This window comes from Nicotiana sylvestris, chromosome 5 (genome assembly GCF_000393655.2).
Source record: "Nicotiana sylvestris chromosome 5, ASM39365v2, whole genome shotgun sequence".
Classification (NCBI taxonomy): domain Eukaryota; kingdom Viridiplantae; phylum Streptophyta; class Magnoliopsida; order Solanales; family Solanaceae; genus Nicotiana; species Nicotiana sylvestris.
Window position 1 is genome coordinate 77,694,982 of NC_091061.1, and position 21,500 is coordinate 77,716,481.

Genomic DNA, 21,500 nt, shown 5'->3' on the forward strand with positions numbered 1-21,500 from the left:
CCCAAAAAAAAATAAAAATTGAGGGGCCTAAAGCAATAGTTTTAGTTGTTTCATGGTTAAGCCGGTACTGACAAATTGCAAGCTCAACCCTGTGTAAAGTATGCAAAAGAGAAAAAATCCAAAAAAATTATAATACAACCAAAACCAAGAGAAAAAGTTTTGTAATGTTGCCAATATCAGAAAATACGTAAATTGACCAATCATCACACAAAGAAAAACAAGAATCTCATGAAAAGCCTCCAAAATCAGCATCAACTACATAGCCATGACTCTAATCTAACAACAATACTAGTGGTGTTAGCCCGTGCTATGCATGGGCCCAAGCCTAACGATGAAATCAGAGAGAGATAGGAGTAACAGAAGTGTTGATGCACAGTTGTTTGATTTTTAACCTCCATTAACAATAACCTACTAAATCTAGATTGCAGTATAGTAGTTAGGCACAATTAAAAGTCAGTAATATAAAGTTTAAGTATTTACATACATGATTTAACTGGGAAGACTGAGGATAATTTGGAGAGCTCTTTCCATCACTTATGGAGTAGAGACTTATCGCGTAGCAAGTAATTCATCGGTAACACTATCTCTCGCTCTACACTCTCGTAGAATGCATATTGATTACAACCCATAAGTTTCAGATTTTGATTTTAAAACTTTCCATATCAATAACCTAGTAAAATCAAAATAAGGTACATCATGAGGTCATAAATAGTTATAGTAAAAAAAGTTGCAGGTATTTTCCTAAGCTTCGATCATTTAGCTTTGTCAAACTGTTCAACTTGCTAAGCAGTAGTGCCACTTCATCCTACGTGACCTAGTGAATAAATAAAGAATACAGAAGCAGATTAGATTTGTCAAAAAGTTTACCAACATCATAAAATCTAGAGACTTTATTTGTTGAGATGCTTTAACCAAAACAATGTATCATGTACAGTTGCATTACGTATCTAGCCACATTAGGAAGCCAAATATAGCAGACAAACGCATGTGTAAAAAAATTCTTAAATTAATTAATTTTTTTAAAATTAATCATGTTGAGTCTTATAAATACAATTACTAAAGAAGTTTTGGGATGCTAGATTATACCACAGTAGTTATCTGAATGGTTCCAGTATATACAAAAAATAAAATTGGGTAATGCAAGTCCAAAAGTTGAGAAATAAGATAGGTGATACTCCACGAGGAAGTTTTAAAAAAGTTGCAAAGGAATTACTCGTTTAATTATCATATAGTCAGTTGGTTAGTAAGCAAGTTATCAAACTAACAATTTTCAAGGACCTTAGTGAAACAAATCTGATATGGTTAGTACATGACGATCACACCGAGACAAGAAAATTGCCAGCCTAATACAATTTTAATCATGAACAATAAAAAGATTTTATATTTTACACCGTAAAATAAAAAAAGAGTGCAAAGACTTGCAATTTCATTTTATTCCTTCGAACTGAAACTAAGGAAATTTTTAAGGTAAATACAAAACTTGAATAGCCTATTTGGCTTTTGTTCTAAACTAAAATCAGCCAGCCTTTTACAGTAAGAAATTTACAAAGAAGATATAGCAAGATTAATAAAGATCAAATTGTATAGTCAGCTAAAGCTCTATGAAGCAAGATGGGATAAACACAGGTGCAAAATCTATTATTATTATTATGGAGGAAAGTTATCCAGAGAGTGATTTAAAGGTGTAAATTAAGATTTTATTTTACTTCCTATGTATTAATCGTTGTATCCTTTCCTTCAAAAAACATTAAGCAACACTTGTCAGTGGTATTTAATTTCACATGGAGATTAAATACAATACCAAAGAGACATGAGGCGATCGAAGCAGTAAAAGAAAGAAGTTGAGTAAAATAAAATGGTGCATTTGTTGCATTACACTGCTAGCCATATCATATTCAAAGATTTTTTTTTTTTTATCTAGAAAATAGTTGAGAAAAACAAAGTCAATTAGCTACAGTGCCGTTTTGGGAAAAAGAAAAATGAAAATAATAAAAGAAGTGGGATTTTACTTTTATGAAAGTCCCGTAAAATACTTGTGGTATGTGAAATTGGTCATAGAGAACAACAACAACAACAACAACAACAATAACGGCCCAGTATAATTCTACAAGTGGGGTCTAGGGAGGGTAATATGTACACAGACCTTACCCCTACCCCGAGGGGCAGAGAGGCTGTTTCCAGGAGACCCTCGGCTCAAGAAAGCAACAAGAGACAAGAGACGATATATTAGTACGATCAATTGACTCATAATAAAGTAACATAAAATAACATAAACTACAAAATAACAATAATATAAGAGATGTAGGAAATATAGAAATACGAAAAAGATGTAAGGTCGAAGGTATAATAACATCCAGCCGATAAAGCCCTGCATCAGTAGCTGATCAGTAGCATCCTAAGACTAACTCCTAACTGGCTAGTCCCACTCTAGTGCGTTGCAGAAATATTCACAGCTTCCCCTAACCTACAACCTTAATGCTCGACTTCCACAATTCCCTGTCAAGGGCCATGTCCTCAGTAATCCTAAGTCGCGTCATGTCCTGCCTAATCACCTCTCCCCAATACTTCTTAGGTCTCCCTCTACCTCTCCTCATGCCCACCACAGCCAGTCGTTCACACCTCCTCACCGATGCATCAGTGCTCCTCCTCTGAATGTGCCCGAACCATCTGAGTCTTGCTTCCCGCATCTTGTCCTCCATGGGGCCACACCCACCTTCTCTTGAATATCTTCATTCCTAATCTTATCCATCCTTGTATGCCCGCACATCCACCTCAACATCCTCATCTCTGTTACTTTCATCTTCTGGATGTGTGAGTTCTTAACCGGCCAACACTCGGTCCCATATAACATGGCAGGCCTAACCAACTTTTACAAAACTTACCTCTTAGTAACAGTGACACTTTCTTGTCACACAGGACTCCCGATGCTAACCTCCACTTCATCCACCCCACCTCTATACGGTGTGTGACATCCTCATCGATCTCCCCAATCCCCTGAATAACAGACCCAAGGTACTTGAAACTACTCCTCGTAGGAATGACTTGAGAGTCAAGCCTCACTTCCACTCCCGCTTCCGTCGGCTCGGCCCCAAATTTGCACTCGAGGTATTCCGTCTTCGTCCTGCTCAACCTGAAGTCTTTAGACTCAAGGGCCTGTCTCCAAACCTCTAGCCTCTCGTTGACGCCGCCTCGTGTCTCGTCAATTAGAACTATGCCATCAGCAAATAGCATGCACCATGGCACCTCCCCTTGAATATGATGAGTTAGTGCATCCAACACCAGGGCAAATAGGAAGGGTTGAACGCAAACCCTTGGTGCAACCCCGTAACAATCGGAAAATGCTCGGAGTCGCCTCCTACTGTCCTAACCCGAGTCTTAGCTCCATCATGCATGTCTTTAATCACACTAATGTAGGCATCCGAGACCCCTTTAACCTCTAAGCAACTCCATAAGACCTCCCTAGGAACCCTGTCGTACGCTTTCTCTAGATCAATAAACACCATGTGGAGGTCCTTCTTCTTATCCCTGTATTGTTCCACCATCCTCCTAATAAGGTGGATAGCTTCAGTGGTAGATCGCCCCGGCATGAACCCGAACTGGTTGTCTGAAATAGACACTGTCCTTCGCACTCTCATTTCTGCCACTCTCTCCCAGACTTTCATGGTATGACTCAGTAATTTGATACCCTATAGTTGTTACAGCTCTGGATATCACCTTTGTTCTTATACAACAGAACCATTGTACTCCACCTCCATTCTTCAGGCATCCTATTAGTCTTGAATATAACATTAAACAACTCAGTAAGCCATTCCAAGCCTGCTCTACCCACACACCTCCAAAGTTCAACTGGAATTTCGTCTGTCATGAATTTAAATATATAAGAAGTAAAAATGACTTTCAAGGAAACAATAAAATGGAAATTGTTGACTGAAAAATTCATACTTACAGTTGGACAGTCTCATTGTGCCCTAACAGAAGTCCTGTTGAGGCTATGAAGAGAGAGTTAACCAGTTCTACTTCACAAGAAGGTTAGCCAAATAAAAAACTGTGAGAATGATAAACCACGGTAAATTGACACACCCATGAAAAACGAAGCTCTCATCTAAGATTATTATCATTATGGAATAAATATTCAGATTTAGTGTCCAATTTCACCTCCGTTCTAAGCTAGAAACCCAGTTAACTAAAGTCGGACATAAATAATTCAAAACTGTGCAGCCAGCTCCAAAGCACCAACCATTTTACCCACAATTCTGATCCCATAAAAAACAAAAAGAAGACAAAGGAGCGCAGAACTAAACTCACCGGAAAGACAAACAACGCAGGAATTTGAGTAACTATGAAATTTTTGCACAAAAAAAACAGAGTAATCGCTGATAAAGATGAGAATTGCTTCAGAGAGAACACGGCAGCAACTTGAATTGAGTTTCGTAAGCACGCGTCAAACCTGGAGCTAATGGGGGCATCACATGTCCTAATTACTCCTAACACCAATCTTGCGAAATTACCCCTGCGCAGACCAGCAGCTAACCGGAAGCTCCTCAAACTCTCCCTTATTAATAGTGTATGTATGTATGTAACAAAGAAAGGATGATTTGGAGATTGATCAACATAAATCATTGTCATAAAGGAAATTTGCTGTTAACTTTAGCATCCTCATTGGAAAAAGAAGAAAAGGAACATTTTCTTAATTCAACTCCTTACAACAGCATAACTCTGCTATTACACATGGCAACCAGAAGATAATAGAGAAGACACTAAAAAACTTCCATGTAAATGATATGTAACAAGTACTAACATAAGGCCTCATCATTCCATTAACTAGTAAAAGTAACATAAACCTCAGGTAGAAAGCGGAAGCACAGACACAGCAAAAAGGCGAGATGGACTCAGGTTGGCCAAGAAAAATGGCAAATTGCTTTTAAACATTCCTGCTTTTCTAACATTCTTGTTCTGACTTGAAACAATGTGCCAAATTATCTGTACAAAGCTTTCTTCCTTTTTGCTTCATCAACCTCCCAATTGAAGTTGAGACTTAGAAAATACATTTTAAGATATCAAGACTTGATAGTTTTATATTAATATGACAGAGGCATACAGGCCCTGCATAAGCTACTTACCACTAAATTCCTCTTATAAAAGCATTCAATTCAAAGGTTACAGCTTGACTACTGGATCTTATAAGGAAATCTCAATGGAAGCAGGAACAAAATTCCAGCTTCTTTCTTTTTAACTAATATTTTGAGCTTTTAAGGCCTGCAACCTTTGGGTTGAATATGAAAGCAAGCTGATTCACATGTAATATTAAGAACGGAAAAGGGTAAAAAATATCTCTCTACTATTTGAAAATATTCACTTATACCCTCCGTTATACTATTGGTCCATAATAGCCCCCGACGTCATAAAACTGGTGCAAAAATACCCCTCTGCCCGTTAGGACCCTCCACCATAGAAAAATTATCCCACGGAACGTGACATATGCTGAGGTGGATGCCACCTCATCGAACTTACCCCATTTTACCCCCTCCCAATTTCTTCCACCACCAACATTACCTCCTCCTTCACCATAGACCTATTCTTCCACCACCATCAAACCACTAGTCTTGACCACTATTTGTTTACCAAAAATCAAACTGAATCAAAAAGTATTGTATGCAGTACAAATCCTGTATTTTTTATTAATAAATAAGTATGCAAACAAAACAGTATGAAATCTAATTAAAGTCACATTGGTGACAGATACAGTTAGCTAGTTTAATTAGGAAACTAGAACAATAATATTTTCTTGGAAGGCACTTTCTTGCCTTTGATTTTTCGATAAAAATACTTATATGGTTAGGTAACTATGGATAGCGAACCTATATTGGGCGCAATCCAGGATCTGCAGTGTATGGGTTCAGGATATATGTGATTTCTCAGTCAATTGAATTTGGCTTAGCGAGCACCTACTGTTCATGATGTTTAAAACTGGAATTCTAATTCTGCAATTTTTCCATGCTCTAACCATAAACACTTTGTCTCAACTAATAAAGTAATCCTTGAAGCAGCAACATCTTTATCTCTCGTTTTCTTACATATGGCCATTTTAGGTGCCTGTTCTGTAATTTATCCTTATTATCCCATCATCCCATACTCCTTTCTTTTCATATTTATATTGCATCATACTCAAAATGTTCGATTCAATTTGATTTTGGTGAAAGAATAGTGGTCAAAAATAGTGATTTGACGGTGGTGGAAGAATAGGTGTGCATGTGGTAAAGGAGGAGGTGATGTCGGTGGTGGTTGAGTTAAGGGGGAGGTAGTGGTGAATGAAAAAGTTGGGAAGGGAGTAAAATGGAATAAGTGCGATGAGGTGGCATGCCACGTGGCATCTACCTTGACGATATGTCAGGCTACATGAGATAATTTTTCCATGGGGGAGGGTCTTAACGGCAGGGGGGTATTTTTGCACGCTGTTTTGGACCAATAGTATAACGGAGGCTATAAGCGAACATTTTATAATAGTAGAGGGATATTTTTGACCCTCGTCCGTATAAAGAATGAAAAGGTGGAACTTAGGAAATTTAATTTATTATCTAAAAGAACCTATCAGGAAAGTTAAAGTGTCCAAAAAATAACATAAAGTACATAAAACCAGCAATTCTACAGAAAAATGTATCAAGCCCACTATTCCTTAGTAGATATACTTGAGTAGATAAATACCATATGGGAAACAAAATATAGCAATTACTTGGGGACAAATATTCACCTTATGCTTTCCCTAATTCTGCAGACTATTTTTAATCAGAACTCTGGAGCCTATTGGCACATGGGGCTTTTTTATATCATTCCATCACCCACAGTAGAACTATCTCAATTGCTATTTGGGGTGCTCATTGCCTCTTCTACGAACATAAACAAAGAGCAAACATAGGAACATATTTGAAATACATTCAAATAAAAAGTTGAGTAAATGCAACAATACCAAACAAATGCTGCCTCACCACTTCAAAAGAGTTCCAGCTTCTACTTTATACTGATATATTAGCATCAGATAAAGATGCTAACATTTTCCGCGCTTGACCAACAAAGTTTACAATTCAAAGTTATATTACCAGAGTTAGGAACACAGAAACCAATCCAAACCAGCAAAATTTTCAATAGCTTAATCAATTTAAAAGGCTTTGTCTGGACATGTAAAACTCAATTTAAGACTAGCTGAAGGAAGATAAAAGGCCAACGTTGAGCTCATTGTCACTCAACTAAAAATGTCTAACTACTTGCAGATGTCATAAGCATGTATAGATGGAGCTTAGGAGACATGTAGACAGGTGAAAGAATTGAGAAAGGGACAACAGTTATGATAGAAGCAAAAGAGAGGAAGGATGCTGCCTCACCGAATGGACTTAATACATGGATAAAGAGACGTCTTTTTTTCCCAAGTGGATAATGCATAAGCAAGTGACATCTTGCCTCATCCCCGTTATGCAGAGTCAGGCTCTGTTGCATCTTAGCTCCACCATGAGAGATGTCAACAAGATACACTTTTATCTTTAATTAACCAATTTTACCCATCCTAACAGTATAATCCATTTTGAATAAAACTTAAATATGGCTGAACCAAAATTTAGTCCTTACTAGAATATCACTACTCAAGACCTTAAAGATACAACTCAATGCGCAGCTATAGTGAAAAATAACTTTAAGTTGTAACCATTGAGAGGACGCGACAAGACAAAGTTCAACTGATCAGCAAAGAGGATCATAAGGTTCCAGGTACAGAGGGAAGGAGAAAAAATAAAAGCCAGATCTTTCAACAGAAGTGGAAAACGGTGCACAAATTGTAGTAAGAGCAGACTATCATGGCTGCATGGGAAGATACTCATGTTTTGAACAAACTGTGAGGTGCTGTGTAAGGTCGATAAGTCATTCCAAGGATGATAGATCTTGTTGCATCTGTTACATAACCAGGCCTAAATTGCATGCATGTGCTTTTTTCTTTGTCTTTGGTTTTTTTCTTTTTGGGGGGTTTGGGGGGATGGTTAAGCCCAAGCCAGCTTGCATGCACCTTAACTATTCCACGAGGTACCTGCTACCTCTACCAATACAGGTACTGCATAACTCTATGCAACGGGGCCCAGCAGATAAAAAACAGTCACCTAGCATGTTCCCTCTGTGCTGGGATTTGAACTCTCGTCTTCCTGCTTTTCATCTCACTTCATTGATCACTAGCCCACACCCTTGGGTGTGACCGCATGCATGTGCTATATGATCGTAACCATTGGCATATTATAGGGTTCAAATGCCACTGCTAGCAGTCTGGGCATAGTATAGAAATGTTCGCTATAATTAATGCAAACTATGATTGCCCTTTGCAACAAGGATCTTTATTTCACTTTCATGGTCGCTTATTAAAGAAACTAAATAGGTTTTCAATCAAAACCACACCTTATATTGGATGGCAAATTTACATGACTATACGGGGATGAAAAAGCCCCTTCATCCCCACAGAGAAGTTTTCCAAGCATTATGTACATATACAAGCATTCACATGTCAATTAAAGAAGCTAAACAAACATTACTTTTGCCTTAGATACGCAAAAGCTATTCAACCTTAGACAACTAGCTGCACAAACCAAAACCTATTTGGCAGTGAGCAGGCTGTAATAGTTATTATTAACTCATACACTATGAAAATTAAGAACAACAAAGAGGGCAACGAACCAAGCCATTCTCATTGCACTCGGGACATCTCCTGAGCTGTGCTTCATCCTCATCGAAATACTTCCTGCTTCCATCACAATTCGAGCAAGGCAAGAACCTCACATCCCCGCATCCTTCACAAGTATAACCCGGTGGCCTAAGGGGAAGTCCTCTTAACAACTTCGCCAACTCGCCCACTTCGTTCATTTGCTTGATCACTTCAGCTCCTCCAATGTACTTCCCTTTGACGAAAACTTGTGGCAAAGTGACACACTTTTCGGCCAAAACATTCTGCAATTCTTTCTTATACACACTGTCCATCGAAATATCCCTTTCGTCGATCTTAACCCTATAACTCTTAAGAATCATCCTCACAGTATAACAATCCTCGAACGTTCTCCGAATCCCACGAAGACTCGTAAAGTAAATTACGACACTGTCCTCCGTTCCAGGCAGGAAAATCCCCAAATCAGAAAATGACGAAACCCTAGAATCGGAATTGAAGGATTTCAAATGCTTGGTAGGGCTTTGAGGTTGTACATTTGACGGTTTACGTGACTCGAAAAGAGAGCATAGCTTTTTAACGGTACCTTTGAAGGAACTTCCCATTGATCCTATCGATGGGCTGTGCAGTTTTTTGACGGAGCCGTTACGTTCGATTGAAGGAGGAGAAGGGTAGAAATATGTGACGGGCTTTTCTGGGAATTCAATTGGGTTAACGGCAGTATGAACCGTCATCGATCGGTTAAGTATCGATGCTTTCGGTTTTTGGATTTCTCTGTGTTCATCGTCCCTAAAACGATCCATTATCACCTGATTTCTTCGAAATCAATTTCTTTTTCAGGGTTTAGATAATATATTTTTATGGCGTGGATAGGAAGCAATTCTTGAGACAGAATATTTTGAAATTGTAGAGAGAGAATCGTAAAATCAAACCGAACATATATGAATAGGGGAAAAGGGAGCGGATTTTTTTTTTTTTTTTTGAAAAACTGGAAATGGAAATGGAAATGAAGGTGGGAGGGGTCGGTGACGGGTCGCTGTCGACGACGACTGGTTAACACACAGTGGCCTTTCCTTTTGTGTATTTTTTCTCTTTCTGCTTTTATCCTTGGAGGAACTTTCTTACTCCTATTACTTTTAAAAATTTACGAAATGTTGGTTTGTTTTTGAAATTTTTTTTAAAATCCAAATTGGTCTCACTTTTGGGTGCATTGTAGGGTAATATTCTTTAATATTTGTGGTGCAACTAGAGGGAAAAAGAGGTGAGGGACCTCTGAGCAGGGGCGGATTTAGGGGCGGAAGGGTGTTCACCCGAATCCTCTTAGCCGAAAGATTACATTGTATATGTAAGGCAAAATCTGTTTTTTATATTTATATATTATATTTTGAACCCTCTTAACACAACCCAAAAGCATAGCTTAGTGGTCAAGAGGGTTCAAAATCATTATAAGGTATTGGTTTTATTCCCACTAGCTATAAACTTTTTAATTTTTTTTTTTTTTTTTTAACCCCTTAGTGTTAATCCTGCCTCCGCCACTACATGTGAGAAGGGATTGAGATATATAGTGGCGGAGTTCAATTGAATTTTCTTTTTCGAAACATTATATCATGATAAAAACTTTAACTACATATGAAATATTAAATTCCTTTAACATAAAAGAAGATTCTAGTATAGTGGTAAAGAGGGAACAAATATTAATAGGTTTGTTTACCCTAAAATCGGATAACAATTGAATTTATACGTAGTTTTAAGGATACGTGATATAACTTGGCACAAAGTAAGAAGATACGTAAATAGATATTGACTGTAAATAGAAACAAAAGCAAACCAAAGGAAATGTATAGCTTTGGTCCTCGAGCTAGGTTGCCCTCGAACCAAACGAATATTTCACTGGAAAAGATGAACAAAGTAACAGAGTATGGAGAGCTTAAGAGAAAGGTAGTATATTGCTTTGTATTGCGTAAATGTGATGATGTTTACAAATGATCAGACCCCCTTTATATAGTAAGGGAGTCCTACTCTTGATACAATTCTAAATACAGTAAGAAATTCCATGATTGGCTAATTAATCGGCCTCTTCTTGATACGTACCGGGATTTGCGTCGTGATCCTCGCCCGATTGCGGATATTTCGTCTTTCCATTATTCGACCTAGTAAGTTTCTCTCAATATCCATCTTATTCGGTCTCGATCTTGATCGATCTCGATTTTGGCAGTCTCGATTTTAATCGGTCTTAAAGTCTCAAGCTCGCCAACCTAACTTTGCACCATAGTTTGATATGATATGAGGCTGATCCTTGGCTTATTGCGCTCCAGTCTCTATCAGTCGCACGGAAAGGGCAAGTCCGAATTTGACCGTATACAAGGTCATCTTCAAGTGTGATATTCTAGTATTTTTTGTAAATTTTCTTACATAAATTTCTAACTTGCGAGAAGTAAATTTGCACCTGAGAAATTTTCACAAACGTTGAAGTTTTTTTGAAAAAATTTCTCTACTCACAAATATTTCAAAGTAAAATAGAATAATTATTCTTTTACCAAGCATTTTTCTTCAAAGGAAAAAAGACGTAAGTGCAAAATATTAATTCGTAAAAGAACCTTTGATCTAGTGAATGAATTTCAAAACAAAAACAAAACCGATTCTTTTTCCCTCTCGCAAGAAAAGAACCTAACCAATTTATTTAAAAAAATCTAGACAAATCGTTCGACAGCCGATAAATATATCTTTTATATATTAATAAGGAGTATATAATATATATTTTTTATTTGACTAGCGGTGTAACTATTTTTTATCGACTGGCTTGTATTAAAAGCCTTAATAATGTCACCTTAACATTGATAGTGAAATTACTCAAATAGGGAACGAAGAGAAATTAACTTAAGTAGTCTACAATAGAAAGAAAGGAAAAAAGAAATTTATATGGAAGAAGGAACTCAGGAAGTAAAGAAACGAATCAGGACAAGCATAGTCGCACTATTTTTAATACTAATCACTGCACGCATGTTTCGCACGTGTTTTCAGTGTCAATTCCATTAAAAAATGTTAATTGCATCCATGTTCCAAAATAATTTTCCTTGATGTCAACTCAGTGTCTTGTTGCATATTCTTGTGCTAGCAAATGAGTGGGTTGGAAGCTAACAATACGAGTTGATAACGGGTCTTTTGACGGATTATATGAGTCAACCTATATTTTGTACTGTTTTTTAGCTTATGTACTAGATAAAGGTGGGCCCAACAGGTTAAGCAGTATGCTTGATTTTTTCAAGTATTCCGGCGTCACCAAAATAGTACTCATCTCTAACTATGGACTATCATAACCAGTAGGCTTTTCATCCATCATATAAATAGTATGTATGATAGTACAATATCTGCAAAAGAGGACGTAAAACACTCTACAATGCTACTGCTATCCGGATAACCATAGGTACTGATTACAGCTAAATACTATTGATGTAATAGCCACAAGAATATAGAAAATTTGTATTTTCAGCACAAGCACATTTAACCCATCATTCCCTTTCGACAATCAACTACAGTGCCCATCTCAGTTGCCACTCTTGTTATATCCGAAACACCTATCAGTAAATATAGATATGTGAGACGAAATACAGATATGAGAGAAGCACTTTGAACTTCCAATTGTTAGTAGACCAATAAATCATCGTCCGTAATTTGGACATAGTACAAGCAAGAAAAAATAAACGGGAGCTTACCAATATACATCTTCAAGCCAGTAACTATTATGTCATCTCCACATGTAATTGCAACATGAAATAGGTGTATAATTGGTTGCATCTGCTGGTTTGTAATATTTTACCAGTGTAATTCCCCACCTTCAACAGTACGAAGAGGCAAATTACCTTGAGTAATGATGTAAAATGCAAGGATAAGGAAGTCACAACTGACAAACCTCATCATAAGAGAATTTAACAGAGAATAATTCACTGTTTCAGAATAAAGACAATCAATTGCACCATAACAACTACCTTATCATATGTTATCATCAGATGCCTTGAAAACTTTTTGGCCTTTAGCTCCTCTTCATCCAATGGGCAAGAACAATCGCTTTCAAGTATAACAAATCATAGTAACATTCATACACAATCTCAAACTGATAAAAAGAAGAGCTTGGTAAAACATACAGGTTTTTAAGACACATAAAACCAGTTTACCTGAGTGGATCTCAGCACCTCTTCAAATGCATATTTATTTTGTTTCTTTTGTCATCTTGGTGAACTACTTCAAAATCAACTAAAAGCTACCGAGCATATTAAAATTAAACACAAATTTTCAAGCCAAGCGAAAATATTACAACAGTAACCAATCTCCTAATAAGTAAAGCATGGCATTAACTGTCAAAGTCAAAGACGTATCAAATGAAGGGAAAACATTTAAAGGAAATTTAGAAGTTTACAAACAGTGTAAAGTGTAAACATTAATTGGCAGGCCTTATTTGAAGATCCCGGAACAATAATGAAGCGCCTCCTAAATATTATGTGGTTCACATTAAGAAAAAATTAGAAGTCTAATTAATTACATGGGATACCTAAATATGCGATTTTATTTTACAGTATTTCCGGTAAAGAATCTCTCTACCTGCAGTCAAGCTAACCAAAATAAAGATCAGTGATTCATCCAAAAGAAATGAAACTGTTGAATGACCCTGTGTGACAAAGAGGTCAAATTAGATTCCCAGTTTTCACAAGCATGGATCCAAACTGTTTCAGTAACTTCTTTTGTATGTAAAAAAGAAAACTTCTCTTTGTTTCTCTCTTATAAGTAGAGACAACGAAGCACCTAGAATCATAAGGTAAACAGAAATAACTGAAAAAAGAAACAAAAAGAACAAGCAAGGAGCTCACCTCAAATCATTAATGAACGGTGAAAGAAAATCAAATATTGATAGGCACAAAAAATCGAAGCAACAACTGAAGAACACAGAGATAAAAAAAACTTGCTGGATGGAGATTTTGATGCGTTTTGGCATTGAGAGAAAGTAATACTTCAGTCTCTATGTAATGTTCAAAGCTAGTTTTTACAACATAATCCTTGTCAAAAGAACCATGAAATAATACCAGAGAAGGGAGAAAGCAGTGAGATGCATAAGAAATATAATAGAAAGCCTACTTCGAATAAATTTCTCAAACACCTAAGTTACAAAAGCTCTTCGCATGTTAAAGTTTCTGTGCCCGATAGCCCTAAGACCTCATAAGAAAACACAAATTCCTAACATGTCATCGAAGATAAAACAGATGATAGAAGAAACAAAAGCTAAAAAGAAGAATACCCACCAGAAAATAATGATCCAGAAAGAAAAATTCAGTAGCAACATTAAGATCAGAGGAGTAAGAGGAGAACTGTTTGGAGATAGAGAACTTTGAGAAATCTAAGATCGATAAGAGAAACGAAACAGTCACTCCCCATATGATGAAAATGAACTCCACATATTGGCCAAGCAATACAGAGAATTAGCAATATTGAATAGCATTAGCAACAGATGTAAATTATCGTGTTTCTATGCATATAATTTTATCATACATTGTATAGTTCTCATTCAGGAAGGAAAAATCACTGGGAGAAATAAAAGGACTTACAAATTGGTCATATATCTGTGAATTCCTGATAAATTCTTTATAGCTGATAAATTGTTTAATTTCTACCGTTCATTTGTGCGACCCAAGTATCGGATGATCATGTAAAATAACAAATAGATGACTTTACAGTTTAAAGACGTGCATTTTTTCACGAAGCTTTTCTTTGAAAGATAATAAAGTATAAAAGAAGAAAAAATTAGGAACCAGAGAACTAATATACGATGCGCATTGACTCAAGTTGCAGGATTTTGCAAAATACAATTAAAAGAAAGCTAAGAGAGTACGAATAAGTGCTATAATGGAGCACCATTTTGTTCTATGTTTGAATTGAATTCAAACTTTGGGTGTTACCTCGTGTTTCCAGTGGAAGAGAAAATAAGCACAAAAAGATTCAAGAGTCGGACCAGTGGCGGACCTAGAATTTCAAGTCAATGGGTGCTCGAGCAATCACCCTTCTCTGTTTGGGTCTGTCTTAGCCGCAACCCGTAACCTGTGAAAAGAGAGACGAACCATACTTCTGAAAAGGTGATTGTCATTTTACATCTAAAGATAAATTCATCATTTTTTGTATTACTCTAAGCTAATTCTGAATAATTGTACATCAGTCACTACATGGACATAAATAAATAAGTTCCAAATGAAAATATTGCTTCTAAACCATTCTCTGGCGAAGTGCTTTAGCAGCCTTTGCGAATCCTCTTAACCTCATGCAGCAGAAGACTATCCAATGCTATAGGTGCTTAATGAACAATTCATATCATATAGTATTAAAATATCAATTTTATTATATATGCTCATTAGCAGTTTAATGGGTGTTTCAGCAGCCACTCTTCTATATGTGGGTCCGCCTTAGGTAGGAGTGATAAACGCTGGAAATAAAGTGATAAACACGTCTGTTCAAATATTTACTTAGCACATCATTCATACTAAGTTCTAATGCAAGGAACATCTTACACAAGTAAAGATCACTAAGAATCTCTACATAAGTTTTGATCATAATTCTCATTGTTCTTAACAGAATGTTTTGAAGAACCTTGGTAATAACAGCTACTAACTCTCTATCATACTGGTCATGCTATGGTGATAACTTATTAGTGAAGTTTACTTTGAGATATCATAAACTTATATAGATCTATTCTTATTACATATTTCAGAATTGGCAAAATAGTTAGCTGTATTTTTATTTTTGCAATAGATATCTGCAACTTGTTTATACCGTCTCACTTGCTTAATTTTATACAAAGACTCCCTTTTTTTTTAATCCGGTCATCCGGTGTATTTAGTTTATCAACTTCATTTTAGCTTTTTCCGTAAGTTACCAATTTTTTTATCAGGGGTGAGTTATCTATCTATCAATATCCAACTTGTAGAGACTCTACTTTACACAAAACCCCTAATGGAAGCTTTCATAGCCTTGTTTTATTAAAGATCATAAATTTTAGAAGTTTTTTCAATGACACGAATGTTATGATCGGTTTAAGATTAGAAGTTTCAAAAGTTTTTCATTCTTTTTTAAACACCCCAAGTTAAAGAGAGGGCATAGTTCGTCCGTGTATTACCTTTTCATATCGAAATCCAAAGCAGGTCCAACCAGCCACTTCTCTTCCCAAGTCATGAAGCCACAAATTAAACCCAAAGATAATTAGAAAATCTTATGGAAATCCTAATTCATTGAAGAACTTTCCGAAACACTTACAGAGCAACAGAAAGCAGCGATGGGAACACAAAATTCAAATAATAGAAAATTGCAAAAGATAATACTCCGTAGTATTGGAAATACGTGATAAAGGAAATCAGAATCAAAGGGGCCCAAATAATGCAAACTAAATTAATAGAAACAGTGCTAATAGAACGCTCACCTGAAGAAGGTGTAAAATCTATAAACCGCAAAGTTGAGAACAAAGAGGAGCTGTCTGCCTGGTACGGATAAGAACAAGAAGAGTGAGAAGAGAGAAGCCAAAGAAGAGCTTGTAGAGAGCGGTGATTGCCAGATTTCCCAAAGTGGTCGATATAATCCAAGTGAAGTTAAAAGAAGTTAGATGGAAAGACAATATTACCCTTGAAGTGTGAAGCAGACATGTCGTCCAGGTGTGTGCTAACTCCCTCTTATTAGATAGGAGAATCTAACGGTAATGAAATACTTATATTTACCAATTCAAGCAGAGTATACTACAGTCAAACCTCTCTATAACAACCTCGTTTGTTCAAGATATTTTTGGATATTATAGCGAATTGCTGTTATAGAAAATATATATTATAATAAAACATGAAATTTGGTTTCGGAAAAACTTGAGTTTTATAGTGAAGTGCCATTATATAAGGATGTTGTTATAGAGAGGTCTCACTGTACTTTCATTTTACTAGTTTTGAGCATGCGCTTCGCGCGTGTATCCCATATAATTTTAAGAAATCACATAAATATATTAAATAATATGCTTAATAATAGTTTGATAGATATTCAATCAACTTTACATGAATATTTTTTTGTGTGGTGGATATATAGTACTTACTTATAAAAACCATGAGTACATGATCAAACAGTTTGAACTTTACCTAACTGCCATCAAATTAAAGAGCCAAGAAAATTTCTTCTATAAATCAAAAGAGCCAAGAAAACTTCATGTACAACCTAAAAGCTTAAGACATTAAAAGACTTTTACTTGAGTCTTTTTAGTTGTGTCACGACCCAAAACAAAACCATTGTGATGGCGCTTATGGTGGAACTAGGCAAGCCAATTACTCAACCATTTCAACAAAATAAAAGCTTTGAAAATGCGAAAACAGTTAAATTTAAGGAAAACCTTTTAAAAATAGTTCGCAACTCAATACAATCTCTCCCAAAACCGGAGTGTCACACAATACATGAGCATCTATACAGGGATACAATCTAATACACCATCTAGAGAATAAGAACTGAACATAAATAAAGGTAAGGAAAGAGAGTCAAGGTCTGCGAACGTCATGCAACTACCTCGATAATCTCCGAAGATCCTGACTCCGCAACTCAGCAACCGCTGTGACCGAAAACACCTGGATCTGCACATGAGGTGCAAGGTATAACATGAGTACAACCAACTCAATAAGTAACAAATCCAACCTTTAGACTGAAAGTAGTGACGAACTCAACCGGTACAATCAATATAGAAATAATAGTACAGAAACGTAGACATGCTTTCAAGTTCAACAGTTAAACTCAATACCAGTAAGATAGAGCAATTCTGAACGATATGAAGAATATCACTTCTCTACTTCTACATACCAATACATATGTTGTATGTGATGCACCATACTGAAATCCTCATGTGGTCACACTCTCGAAATGCTTGTATATTGCCAATCCGGCCCAAGGAAGATCCATCCCAGAATATATACATCAACTGACCATTAGTCACTCAGTACTAGGTAGGGCCAATCCACTCCGTGGGGAAGATTCATCCCTAGGTATAAATGTTTCGGACAAGATCCATGTCCAGGGAAGATCCATCCCTCAATATAAATCAATCGCGCTCACTGATGGTGTGTGCAGACTCCGAAGGGGCTCCTTCAGCCCAAACGCTATCATATATTAGAAAAATCCGTTGCGGCCTGCAGCCCGATCCCATAAATATTACTCATAAACAGGCCCTCGGTCTCACTCAGTCATCAATCTCTCCAGTCTCTCTCTCACGGGGATTACAATATCATAAAACTAGCCCGAAAATGATGATATAACATATCAATAAATAACAACAGAGACTGAGATATAATATGTAATGAATGAATATGACTAAGTATGAAATTTCAATGAAATCAATAAGTCAACAACAAGAAACGACCACTATGGGTCCCAACAGTATGAGCATATAGCCTAAACATGATCTTTAGCATGATTGGCAGCTCAATTACTTTAGCACATGATGAAAACACGAATATCAATAAGATAAATCTACTATATAGTGCCATAGAATCGACCAGGTCACAATTCTCTCGGTGCACGCCCGCACGCCCGTCATTTGGCATGTGCATCACCTCAACACCAATCATATAACATATAATTCGGGGTTTCTTACCCTTAGAGCCAAGTTAAAAGTGTTACTTTCCTCAATCCGAGCAAATCTCTAGACCAATACACCTTTGCCTTGCAAATCAGCCTCCAAATGTCCCGAATCTAGCCATAAATAGTACAATATAATCAACACGGGCTAAAAAAGTCAATTCCACAAGAAAATACGAAGTTAGTAATCAAAAGCCAAAAATCAGCCAAAGACGGCCCTCGGGCCCACGTCTCGAAATCTAACAAAAGTCAAAAAGCCCGAAAGCCCATTCAACCACGAGTCTAACCATAACAAATTTATCAAAATCTAACACAAAAACGCCACTAAAATCCCCAAATCAAACTCTCTAAATCCCTAGCCTCAAACCCCCAAATTTCATATCAAAACTACACAATCTAGGTAGAAAAATCAATGAGGAAACAAGATTATTGATAAGAAAATGAGCACAAGGGACTTACCTCAAGAATATCCTAACAAACTATCTCAAAAGTCGCCAAAACCCGAGCTCAAAATCTTAAAATGAAGCCAAAATCGCGAACCCTTGTATTTAAACATTCTGCCCAGCACTTCTTCTTCTGTGGCTTCGCAGGAGCAACTCAACGCCCGCTTCTACGGTTTCCTCCACACCTGCGGCCAAATCTTCTACTCCTGCAGACTCACTTCTGTGAGCCTTGATGCCACTTCTACGGATCCAACTCCCAACCTCAGATCCGTTTCTTCGATCCCCCTGCGCATCTGCGGTCACGTAAGTGCAGGAATGTGATGACCCGATAGGTCATATAGAGTTTTAGAACCTAAATCTATGTTTCAAAGCCTCCAATAGCTTCTTTAAGCCTTTCTCGAGTTACGTGTGCAGCCCGAATATTTTTTCTGAAGGCTTTTGTGTTAAAAACTGATAAAATATAAAATTTTGCCATAAAATCCATATGAGTTGACTTCGGTCAATATTTTGAGAAACGGACCCAGATCCGTATTTTGACTCTCTCGGTGGGTCCGTATCGTGATTTGGGACTTGGGCGTATGCCCGGAATCGAATTCTGAGGTTCCTCGCTCGAGTTATCGACTTTTGTCGAAATTTGAAAGTTTAAGGCCTAATGACTTTAAAAGTTTGACCAATATTTGACTTTGTTGATATAGAGTCCGTATTTTAGTTCCGGAATCCGATATAGGTCCATTACTATATTTATGACTTGTCTGTCGAATTTGGTAAAAAACGGAGTTAGTTTGATGTGATTTGGACGTCTGGTTGTTAAAATAGAAGTTCTAAAGTTTTCTTGAAAATTTCATTTGATTTGGTGTCCAGTATATAATTCTAGGTGTTATTTTGGTGATTTGATCACGCGAGCAAGTTCGTATAGTGTTTTCGGACTTGTGTGCATGTTTGGTTTGGATCCCCAAGGGCTCAGGTGAGTTTCAGATAGGCTACGGATGGTTAGAACTTTGAACAATTTGTTGGTTTCTGGTGTTTGCTGCAGATCTTCCATTTGCGAGGTCTGGCTTGCAAATGCGATCCTCGCAATTGTGAAGAAAGCTCTGTATTTGCGAGCAGTCAGTATTCCTGTCAGGTTCGTAATTGTGAACCACTTCCTCGCATTTGCGAAGAAGGACTGGGCATCAAAGAATCGCAATTGCAACCAAAAAGTCGCATTTACGGGATGGCCAATGTTCGCAATTGAGAACAAATCATCACAATTGCGATGATAGTAGAGATAGAGCTTCTATGGAATTGCGAAATGTGTCTCACATTAGGTTTCAATTGCGACATCTGCAACTGGTCAAAAGCTGAGTTAGACGGGATTTTCTCTCATTCTTCAAATTTTCAAACCTAGAAAACCTTAGAGGCGATTTTTCCAAGAACTTTTCTTCCCCAATTCATTGGTAAGTGATTCTAACCTATTTTCTTTCAATCTTCCATTACATTCCACAAGATTTCAACCTAAAATTTAGGATTTTCATGGTGGAAATTGGGGGTTTTGGGTAGAATTAGAGATTTTTTGTAAAATTAGAATTTAGACCTCAAATTGAGGTCGGATTTTGAAACAAATTATATAACCGGGATTGAGGTTGAATGGTTAATAAGATTTTTGTCTGAATTTCGGGTTTGAACCAAGCGGGTCCGGGGTCGATTTTTGACTTTTTTGGGAAAAAGTTTGGAAATTCTAAATTTATGCAATGTAATTGATTCCTTTAGCAATATTTGGTATTATTGAGTCTATTGTGGTTAGATAAGAGTGGTTTGGGTGGAGGCGGATTCTTGGGGAAAAGCCCCGGTAGAGCTCTGAGTTGACTGCAGAGTGAGGTTAACCTTAATTTGAGGGAACTAGGAACCCTCGGACTATGTGCTAGGTGAATTTCATGTGTTGCGGCGTATATACGAGGTGACGAGTGCTTATACGCCATCGAATTGCTTGTTTTTCCTGATATTCCGCTTTTCCTTCTTTATCTCCTTCCATATCTTAACTGTTATGTGCCCTAAATGCCTTTCATGCTTTAAATGCTACTTGTCAATAATTATTTCTCCTGATAAAAATGTTAGACCTCTTCATGTTTTCATAACTTGCTGCTATTTGCCCTAATTGACGTACTTGCACCTTCTAATTGTCATTTACTGGACTCTCGCAGTGTAGTATTTCATAAGTGGATTTCCAAGTTGGTATAAGGTTTACTTTCTATTTCCGCTTTATATTCTTCAGTTATGGTGATTCTTGTGATTTGAAATATGAATTTAATTGTACTCAGTGAGTAATTGTACTGATATGGTGGGATTAGGTTGCATGCTGCAATAGGTGAAATAAGGGTGAATTGATGCGGAGAAATAAGGATGAATTTGTACTGATACGGTAGGATCGGGTTGCACGCCGCAATAGGTGAAATAATGATGGATTGATATGATGAAATAAGGGTGAAATGTGATACTGATATTGCTATATGGTAGGATCGGGTTGCGCGCCACAACATATATTTATTTTGATTGTTGATATTGTTACGATGGAATAACGGAGGATTGTGTTGTACAGTGGGATCGAGTTGCATGCCGCAACAATCTATGTGTTTCTATTTTCTTGAGCTGTGTTGGTTTTCAGTATTTTCACTTGAAACTCTAAGGATTGGTAATTCTGATCATTACTGGCTTATTTCTTGAGGCTGTAGCTATTATCTTCAGTTGATTGTCTTATTTTGTTCCGT

The 21,500-nt window shown here is 36.9% G+C and overlaps 1 protein-coding gene and 1 long non-coding RNA gene across 8 annotated transcripts; both read right to left on the bottom strand.

Annotated features, from left to right (window-relative positions):
• Nucleotides 1-8,408: 8,408 nt before the first annotated feature.
• On the bottom strand, nucleotides 8,409-9,727 carry LOC104240169 (uncharacterized protein At5g39865-like). Its single transcript, XM_009794944.2, has one exon. It carries the CDS (start codon nucleotides 9,487-9,489, stop codon nucleotides 8,677-8,679), a length of 813 nt encoding a protein of 270 aa, XP_009793246.1. The 5' UTR covers nucleotides 9,490-9,727; the 3' UTR covers nucleotides 8,409-8,676.
• Nucleotides 9,728-11,995: 2,268 nt separating this feature from the next.
• On the bottom strand, nucleotides 11,996-16,278 carry LOC104240167 (uncharacterized). Of its 7 annotated transcripts, none has more exons than XR_011407607.1 (8): nucleotides 16,140-16,278; nucleotides 15,840-15,882; nucleotides 14,632-14,770; nucleotides 13,283-13,349; nucleotides 12,859-12,944; nucleotides 12,673-12,751; nucleotides 12,400-12,519; nucleotides 11,996-12,261 (listed from the first exon to the last, which is right to left on the bottom strand). It is a non-coding gene; the product is annotated as an uncharacterized lncRNA (long non-coding RNA). The 7 variants fall into 7 exon arrangements; XR_011407611.1 differs by having other exon boundaries at nucleotides 12,859-12,937; nucleotides 14,696-14,770; nucleotides 15,840-15,877; nucleotides 16,140-16,263; XR_011407608.1 differs by having other exon boundaries at nucleotides 12,065-12,261; nucleotides 14,696-14,770; nucleotides 15,840-15,877; nucleotides 16,140-16,263.
• Nucleotides 16,279-21,500: the final 5,222 nt, after the last annotated feature.